Source organism: Osmerus mordax, chromosome 16 (assembly GCF_038355195.1).
Source record: "Osmerus mordax isolate fOsmMor3 chromosome 16, fOsmMor3.pri, whole genome shotgun sequence".
NCBI lineage: Eukaryota > Metazoa > Chordata > Actinopteri > Osmeriformes > Osmeridae > Osmerus > Osmerus mordax.
In genome coordinates this window covers 2,286,014-2,296,265 of record NC_090065.1, presented here as the reverse complement: position 1 = coordinate 2,296,265, position 10,252 = coordinate 2,286,014, and the positions used below count along the sequence as shown (strand labels likewise).

General features: G+C 44.0%; 1 protein-coding gene across 1 annotated transcript; it reads right to left on the bottom strand.

Annotated features, from left to right (window-relative positions):
* Nucleotides 1-1,447: 1,447 nt before the first annotated feature.
* On the bottom strand, nucleotides 1,448-6,686 carry ttpa (tocopherol (alpha) transfer protein). Its single transcript, XM_067253976.1, has 5 exons — nucleotides 6,436-6,686; nucleotides 5,301-5,454; nucleotides 4,203-4,396; nucleotides 3,967-4,077; nucleotides 1,448-3,737 (listed from the first exon to the last, which is right to left on the bottom strand). The coding sequence occupies exons 1-5, from the start codon at nucleotides 6,634-6,636 to the stop codon at nucleotides 3,522-3,524; spliced, it is 876 nt and encodes a 291-aa protein (XP_067110077.1). The 5' UTR covers nucleotides 6,637-6,686; the 3' UTR covers nucleotides 1,448-3,521.
* Between the last annotated feature and the right edge of the window lie 3,566 nt (nucleotides 6,687-10,252).

Here is a 10,252-nt window from a genome sequence, read left to right as displayed (position 1 = left end):
TGGTTGGGGTGAGTAAGTTGGTTAGTAGGTGACTGAGAGTGTGTGTGTGTGTGAGTGTGTGTGTGTGTGTGTGTGTGTGTTGTCTCCTGCTGTGTGTGTGAGAAATGAGAGAGACGTTTGAGGGAACAAAAGGTCCAGATTTGAGACCTGGTCATGTCGTGTAGCGGCGTGTAGGGTGGGGGGTAGGTGGTGACTGAAGAGTTGACCTAATCCCCCTAAGCCCCTGGCTTACACAAGTTATTCTTCCTTTACCCCCTCCTTTTTCATGCTCTCTTTTCTTCTTTCCCACTTTCCCTCCTCTCATCCTCTTTCCTGTTCTGCCAGAGAAATGCTCCATCAGCTCCCCCTAGTGGCTCGGCAGGTTAAAGCACCCTGTCTCAGATGTACAGATCGACTAGTTTACATTACGTAAACTAGTAAGTCATTAACTATAGGAGCCACGGAACTGCGGCACCTATGGTTGATAGAATGTAGGGCAGATAAAATGTCGTTGATCACGTTTTACGCTAAACTTTAGTTTAACTGTCAGGGTTGCAGGTGTTGTGTGATACGTTGCGAGCGGATGCAAAAGTCTACGCTCTAAAAACAAGCTGCTACATAGAAACATCTGCAAGGATAATAAATAAATAAAAACGTTATAATAAACTTTAAAATAAAAAAATGTTCTTTAATGTTTGGACTGTTTTATGTGTGTAAACCATTTACTGTCTGTTTTATATTTGGGATTTTTATTGCTACTCATAAAGTCCGACTAATTCTTAAGGTGGAATCTTTTATCCAACTCACATATGGCAAAAGTGTGTGTCTGAACATGTGAACGCCACACCTGCATGTTACGTCAGTCACTACGTGTTGTATGTTTCTCATGATCACAAGCTGGCCTTGACACGGCTTGGTGGTGCTGGTTATATAACCTGGTTTGATTGACAGCTTTCTTTCTGCTGCCAAGGCAACTGAGTTGTGGGCTATGTAGTTAGAAGACGTAGGCCTATAGTTTCTCCGCCATTACCATTACTGTTAGCGGTCCTCCAGTACTGTAAATATTTGACCTAGTTCTGCTGACTTAGCAGCGTGTCAATACAGTTATTTGTTGAAGTCTCCATGACTAAGCATTTGAAAGAAACGTACAAAGGATCAATCAGATAAACAGCATTGCACCGCGTTTCCAATTAGCCTTTAAAATGTAACGAAACGCGTACATTTGAGCCTTATCGGTAGCCGTTAAGTGAAGTATATTTCAGGCATCTTCATTTGGAGGCTTGCACAAAATGGGTAATAAAATGGGCGTGGCCATATATCATACACAACCGCTACCTGTGATACACACCTTTAAAGGGCACTTAAACACATATTTCGTGAAATGTTTTTACTACTGGGGCAAAAAGAGCCGGTATCGCCCCAAAAAGAAGAAAAAAGACCAGGATTGTTACATTTAGCCTTGCGTGACTGTTAGGGGTTTATTTAAAAAGAGGGCTTATTATCTAGGGTTGGTTCATGTCTTCACTCATTTCGCCCACTAGGCGGAGACGCTGTCACAAGCAGACACATCAAGGAAGCCTGGTACAGGTATACAGTTTATCCATCCTGAAACTTCCTCAATCGCTCGTGCAACACGCAATCTAACATTCATATCCGGATTGTGCTTTTGATCATGCGTGTGAGAAACCCACTTAAGGAAATGCGTTTGTTCATTTATTTGACCTGTTTTCAGTTGGCTGATAACTGGAAAAAAGCACAACAGATAATAGGCTACATTGAAGGAAAAAAAGAAAAATCTTTAAAATAATAATAAAAAGATCCTTACATACATTGGGACAGATTAATAAATTAGCGCAATATTAGTAAATGTGAAAATATATATATAATAGTTCAGCCAGTGCTTAAATTATTCCGTAAAAGTTCATTCAAAGCATTAATCCATTTAACTGTGACAATCCCTCATGTACAAAAAAAAGACACATCCTTTGAAAACCACCATGACATCAAATAAGCTCACACAAGTCTGTGTGCTTATGCAACTTCCTGGCAATTCTTCAAATTTCCACAGAACAAAATCAAGTTGTCAACAATAGAACATCTACATAGAAGAGGAACATTCCAAACCAATCATTCCAGTTGTTCTGCAATCAATCTGATTGTGATGTCACTGCACAATACCTGCATTGTGTGAGATGTAAAGGCAACCATTTCAAATGAGACAGTGATCCACAGATCTGATGAGTGTCATTTGGGCCTTGTATGGGTAAAATGGAGGATCATAAACATTGGCTGAGGGGAAGGTGCCACTCCTTCAATGTTTACTGACTGGGAACAAGGCTAAAGGTCCAGGAGGGAGAGAGAGGGAGAAAGGGAGAGAGAGACAGGGACTAAGGGTGAGAGGGGGGAGAAAGAGAGAAATAAAGAGATAGGGAAAGAGAGAGAGTACTAGGAAGTCTAATTTAAGCCAAATACAAGCAAGCTGCTGTTGTTTTAGTTTTGTAAAGTGTGTCATCATTCCTAACACTACTCAGTGGACTGTTGGACAGAGAGGATGATGAGGAACAGGTAACAGAATACAGCTAAGCACTTTTGGGATCGTCAATGAAGCTCCAAGGTGCAAGCAAGCAAAACGAAACAATTATAAAACCAGAATTGACATTTAAAAATTAGGTCTATATTGTCATCCACACGATTAAAAAAACATGAAAAGAAAACAGAAATAATATATATAAATTGTATTTAGGACACGTAACGCGTTTCCATTCTTGGTCCTAGTTTCAACACTTTGCGGTAATAAACACAGCTACAGATAAACGGATGTCTTCACATGATTGTGGCCTAATCATGAACAGGGATGGACTAACAGAAGCCTCCATCTTGCTTCTTCAGAGACCCATCAGAGTTTTGAGAACTCTCTCAACATTCCACATTTTCGTTCATGACATTCTAGAATCTCATCAGTGTTGGATATCAAATTAACTGATATCGGTTGTATGGACAGTCAGGTGGATATACATAAACCATCCTGGTTCATTTTAGTGGTCATGGAGGAAAGGAAACAAGGGAAGGATTCTTCTGGGGAGTTTGAAGAGTCAGTGCCGTCTTCTTGAATAGAGGCTATGTTCTTTCAAGCACTAAACAGTATGTTAAAGACTTACCTTTAATAAAAAATATATTTAATAAGACTTTCAGCTTAGAAGCTGGAAGATAAAAGAAATCTGGCTTGGTTTCGGCCTAAAAGGACCAGAGTAGAATACACTCAGTCAGTGAGATTTACTCTGGGATATGTAGTCTATAGCCTATGCGTCTTTCGGCATTGGGCTCAAAACTACATTGTTAAGAATAAATAGCATCACATAAGGCACTCGTATGATTCAGGATATATCGTAAACGGAACGGAACTCTAGATCTGGAATTCCAGTGGCTCCCAAAAGTTCCGGAATAAAATGTTGATTTACCACTAATCTGCAGCCATCATTCTTTCCAGATTCCATGACATGGTCAGGGATGTGAGGTGCATTGTGGGACATGTAGTTCACAGTCTACGTAGCTGACTGGCGATCCTCTGGGGCAACCATCTCCTCGGCGGGGTGGGCAGAGAGCTGTGCGAGAAGCTCTTCAGACCGCAGGATGTGATTGGTCCATTCCCGACACACCTCCTCTATGGCAGGCCCCTCCCCTCCGAACTCCGGGGGGAGGATGGTCGAGTTGAAGTGGTCGCAGAGGGAATCTTCGAAGCTGCCACCATGCATGTGGATCTGGGAGTAGAGAGAGGGGGGGAAGAGAGATAAAGAGGGAGAGAGAGACAGAAAGAAAGAGAGAAATTAGTGCTAGCACCAACACTTATCATTCCCTGATAGGGGAATGATGATAGAAAAAATAATAGAAAAACTGTCCCTTTGTCAGTCCAAAAATGTCCCCAGACCAACAGGATAGCTTGACCCTTACAATCCTGGAACCACACAGGAACAGGAAGCATTCACTCACTCTCTGTTTGATCTTGTCAGGCAGGAAGGGGCGGAGCATGGTGAAGACCGGGCGGAAGAAGATGGGCTCGTTGATGAGGTGGATGCCTCGCACCTTGAGAGGAAACGAGTCCTGAGAAAGAGAAGAGATGAAACAAGGACAGGTGAGGACAGGTGAGGGCAAGTGAGGACAGGTGAGAGAGAAAACGACACAAAAGAAAGCCAAGCATCATCATCATCATGGTCGTCAGTCCGTACGGTCAGCACCGAGGCGATCCTCTTGGCGAGGGAGGGGTTGATCTGGAGGGCGTGACCGAAGCACCAGCCCTGCAGGTCGAAGATGACTTTCACCCCGCACCTCTGGGTCTCAGTCTCCCTGACGACGAGCTCGGACGTGATGAGGCTGATGCGGAACACCTCGTACGCTGAGAAGTCCTTGGGGTTCCACTGACCTGAGGAACACACGATCAACCCTACGCGATCAGAGACAGAAGATAGTACCTGCCGTCACTTGTAGCAGGAGCCAAGTTACAGGTTTAACTTTAAACTTCTTCGTTTAGCAGATGTTTTTATTTTCCCCACCCCCACCCAAAAAAACGATTGATCTGCAGTCAAATGCTTTAGACCCGAGTACAAGTCCTCCATGTATACAATGTTATCACAGAGAAAAAGACATCACCAATCAACCACAGATCTATATTCATATTACATCACAAGATGAGGTGATCAACCACAGATTGATGTTCTGCTATCTTTTTCCAGAGAACATATTACCAATCAACCACAGATTTAAGAAACTACATTTCTATTTCACCATAGAGAAAAAGGCATCTTACCTAGAGATTACTAAATCAACCACTATCTGTATACAGACCTATCCTGTAGAGATCTAACCTACAATCATAACAGAGTGGAAGGCATCTGATCTAGACATTACTAGCCAACTACCGACTCTGCATACAGACCAGGGGCGATTCTAGGATCAGACCTTTAGGGGGGCTCAGCCCCCAATGAGAATGTGACTTGTGTTCTTAATCTGCGCCATGAAATTAACTACCTACTTACCTCCTGTTTAAAGCCCTTTGAACCTGTAATTGTTTGTCATCTGTCACTAACAGACACGTTTGCAAACTCTTACGTTAGAGCACTAAAACTTATTTAAGATAATAATAATTCAAGTTTTTATTATTTTAGGGGTGCTGAGATGAGATTAAGGTGGGCTTGAGCACCCCTAAAAAGAGTCTAAAATCACCACTGATACAGACCTATCCTGTAGAGATCTAACCTGCAATCATAACAGAGTGAAAGGCATCTGATCTAGACATTACTAGCCAACTTCCGATTCTGCATACAGACCTATCCTGTAGATGAGGATGCGGCTGCCGCTGTGATCACGGTGGGCCAGCACCCCGTGGTAGTGGTTCTGCAGCAGGCCCAGCACAGAGGAGGGGTGCAGGTTGGCACTGATCTCTGGGCACTCCCTGCGCCAGCGCTGGTAGTTCAGCAGCAGCTACAGGGACGAGAGACATGCAGGGTGAATGGAGAGAGGGGGAGATAGAGGGGGGGTGGGGTGGAGAGAGAGACAAAAAGAGTGAGAGGGAGAATTGAGAGATGGGAGAATTGAGAAATGGAGAGAGAGACAGGGAGGGAGAGACAAAAAGAGAGGGAGAATTGAGAGATGGGAGAGTTGAGAAATGGAGAGAGAGACAGGGAGAGAAAGAGAGGAGAATGGAGAGATGAAGAGAGAGCAAATGGAGAGCACAAGGTGAAGAGGGTGAGAGACAGAGAGTGAGCAGTGTGTGACAAAGATATAGTGGTAGAGAAACACACATGAAGGATAACTCTGATCAAGTGCCCTGTGATTAATATCTGTGAACATGATGACACTATACGGTGTTATACTGCCCAGTCTAGAAGAAACCATACCAATCTGCAATCATTCTGAGTTTAAACGATTTGGTGTTCTCCAGCACACTGTACAAACCTCCACCTCACAACAACCGCTCTGATTGAGATGTTATTAGTTTGTATAAGTAGATTTGCTCACAAACGTATATGTAGTAAAAGGTATTTGTACGCCGCTTTTGAGAAGGAAGTCTGCCAAAATGAGTACAATGTCAAAACATATAAGCGCTCTTAATTGGTTCAGATAGCCTATAAATGACAGCTGTCGTTACGGCACTGCCACGCATGAAAACGGACCTAGACTATAGCCTAGTTTGGACTAAAATAACGGTGAGATAAAAGGAGCTGTCTACATGCATATATATCAGCTTATATGCACGTTCGTGAACCGCTTTAAAACTTTTTCCAGTCTCGTCGAACTTCTGCACATAAACAAGCGAATTAGAAAAGTAAACTTTCCCGTTTGTCCAAAGTTGGCACCATCCCAAGTAGGCTACGCTACTTAATGTCTTCGTTTTTAGTATTTAGTTTTTAAAGCGGAGCAAAAACTGCGTCCTACAGTCAAAGCATTTATCGGTATACAAACCTTCAGTGACAGCGCAATATCAAAGTCTCTGGCTCTCAAAAAACGAATTAAAACGCCGTCGGAAAAGTCCAGAATGTGCAGCGGGTCTATTTCTCTCTGTGCCTTCTCCCGCAGCTTTAGTAAGTACGGTTTGACGAAGTTTGAGTCTTCGGGCAAATCATTAAGTTCGCCCGCGTATTCAGCCTCTTCTTGGGACTTCATGTCGGTTCTGGGTCATCGTTCACACCTGTCAAACTGAATAGTAAAGTATCACGGCCTGTTTACGCCATAAGCTTACGCAAAGCGGTTAATGAACACACTTCCTTCGATGCAGTAATCAGAGCAGCCCATTCGTTTACCGCTTGCACTCCTACCTCTGGGACACTTGACAAGCACGTATAAAGTTTGTCCTACTGTGAGTCAATAAATAACAGGTTCCAAACCAGAGATCATAACCACGCCAGACAATTTCCCCCAAATATAAACATGTTAAAATATATGAACCACAAGGAGTGAATTATAATCGAAAATGTATATCAAATGGATCAAATACATATTGTGTCATACACGTGCTCAACAGAAAACGTGACATACTTCATCTACGAAATAGGCTATGAAACTTCACCATCAGCTGCGCTTATACCGGTATACGCACTTTGTGAATAATTCGCTCAGACGCCTAATCAAGCTATAAAATATTCACTCCATTCTCACTGCAAAAGCAACCCGCTACAGCCCCATCTGCTGGCCTGAATAGGCAATGTGGACGCCACATCACTCAACTTCAGACGAAATGTACGGTCCAGTACTTGGCGTTATTCGTTTGTATTTTGCGGTTTGTATCTATTGTAGACGATGACAATAAAGAGCCACAACAAGAGGTATGTTTGACCTTAAGATTTTTTTTCTCTCTTTTTACTCAAAAACAGTGTAACAGGCAGATGAGGAAAAGCACCTCTAGTGGCACAGAAACGCCACTACATAAAGATAGCTTCGAGAACCTGGTCCACCTTTAACCCAGGGCTACAGGGGAGAATGGTACGCACATACACACACATAACGGCCAACATCCGGTCCCCAAACCGGAAATGGAACACACTAACTGTAGGACATGGAACACACATCTTGACGTGAGTTCAGAGTTCAAAGTTCAGACAGGGTCCTTCAGTTAGGAGATTGTTGATCCAAGTATTCAATCGTTTTTTGGGGGAAGGTAAAACAAGCTAAACTTCTGGTAACATTTCAAATGAGCTTTGTTTTGGTCCAGGCTTTTGGTACAGTAGTTTCCACATCCATTGGAGGATCCTGTTTGACTGACAGCTCGGTTTGACTCAACAATCCAATGAATGGAGACGGGGGGCGGGTTTCTTTGTGATCCCTTCCTGTATCTTTCACACATTATATGGATGGGAAAGTGGAATGTGGAATAAGCATGTCTATTTACAGTGTGTGTGTGTTAGAGAATTAGAGGGAGACTCAAGGAATAATACAGGAATGCATCAAACAAGGGCAGGAGTCCATCCTCCTCTGTGCCCATCGTCCTTTACGACCCAGAACAGTCCCGTCTCCAGACCTGTGGAGACCTGTGTTCCTGATCGCTACAACAGGCGGGCATCACCACATACAGTACATGTTACATATGTTACATACATGTTACAGGCATGTTACAGGCATGTTGAGGGGGCGGGGGGGGCGAAGGGCCTGGCAGAGGGGGGGGAAGTTACAAACAACGTTCTCACGGCTTCGTCTCCGAGGTTACGAGGCACGTTTTGATTATCTGCCATCGTCATCTCTCGTCGATTTCCAATTCAGGTATGCTTCAGTCTAAGCGGATGAAGAGCCATGGTCACTTCAGAATATAAAAAAAAGCAACTTCCTGTATGTACTTGTTGTTTGAAAGTCAATGAAGACTTACCCCACACCTTTTGACGTGTTACAACACACTCGCACACACGAGGACTGTATCTTGCACAACCTGCAGTCCTGCTCCACAGTCGGTTAGCACAGGCTACCATGACTGGGCATCAGTACAGTTAGTGAACTACAACAAGCATGGCTACGGTCTTATTGCTGAGAAACACAGCTCTGTTCAAGGCTCTGGGCCTCGAACACAGCTGGGCGTGGCTAATGCCCCTCCACACACACAGTTCATAGTTCTGCCATGGATAGAGAGCTGCAGTTCCAGTCCGGGGAAGCCTGGAGGAGTCCTGGTTCTCTAGAACATTATTAAGACAGTCAAACAACTGCCGCCCCAGCCCCCCTCACCAACACTGAAGTTTAGTCAGGCTTCCCACAATCCCACACACACACACACTGTTCCTCCTACTGCTTTTGCATCCGCTTTCAAAGGAGAGGGAATCAGGTGGTTTTACCCTTGTGAGCATGAGGGCTCAGAGGTCAGGGGTCAGAGGTCAGGGTTATCCAGCCCTATCTAGGTACATGCTGCTTATAGAAGGGGTGTGTGTGTAGGGGGGTGACCCTCAGGTGGCACTGATAATGGACGGTGAAGGAAGGGAAGACATGGGGGAGGGAGGAGGAGACATGGGGGAGGGAGGAGGAGACATGGGGGAGGGAGGGAGGAGGAGGAGAGAGGGATACAGCATACTCCAGTCAGAGTAAACCCAGAGCTTTGGCCTTCTTTATAATGACGAAATGCTGAGAAAGATATCACGACCCCCACAGATGAGACGCGGAAAAAAAGCAAGGCTCGATGTCGCGGAACGGGCGCGGTACAGAGCGCTAAGCAGAGCGCTAAGCAGAGCGCTAAGCAGAGCGCTAAGCAGAGCGATACATTCAGAGGATTTCCGTCACACTCATGCAGGAGAAATAGATTTTAAAAATAAAATATCAAATGAATAGATTTACATGGAATGTTGTCTGTTTCTGTCACATAGGACTCTATGTGGTTATTTGAGCTTTTAGGAATTTGCTAACAGGATTTTTTGGCCGTCTAAACCTTTCATCCAAATGTTACACCTTAAAAATAGGGCACTAGGCTGGCCCAGGAATTCATTATTAGAATGTATAGGATGTCAAGATGATTGACAGGCGAAGAGGCCAATCCTGTCACAGGGCACAGCATCAGCCTCACAGGCATTGGCTGCTGTGGCAAAGAGGAGAGCCGGGACAGGTAATTAAATCTAAACACATAGTTCTGCACACACAAAAAACGAATATACAATATATAAATGATTATCTTTTATCATATTGCTCACTTCTTAACCTCCTTGATGTCTCTACACGGCTGACCTCCAACCTCTCAAATGTTGAACAGATCTGGCAAGCTCTAAGAAGAGCAAATAATAATAGTAATAATAAGAATAAAAACAGAAGAACGCATTTAAAACCCAAAATAAAATAAAATAATAAAGTTTGGCATGAACACGCAGAACGGATAACCGTTTCGGTTTAAAGCGCAGAAGGGGGGGGGAGAAAGGGGAAGTCTTGAGGGAACCGTCCAATCAGAGCCTCCTGAGGGTTTGTGAAAATCATATTCCAGGGAAGAGGAGCTCCGAAGAGCTGATGTAGGATCTGCTGTGGAAGTATGAGGGCGTGAGGATCGGGTGCAGACCTCCTGGGTACAGCAGATCCTAGGTCAGCTCCTCGGAGCGTTGGCAGGCACACAGAGCAACCGTTTCAGAAGTGGGGGAAAAAATAAAAAATAATTTCACCCTTGAATCTGTTTGTCATCTCTCTCTCTCCGTTATAAATAACATGTACATTCAGGAAGGTTTTCCTCTCCCAGCTCGATCACAGGGAGCAGGGGAACAACACCTTTCTCTTCATCATCATCATCATCATCATCATCATCATCATCATCATCAGAAGAGACAGTTCG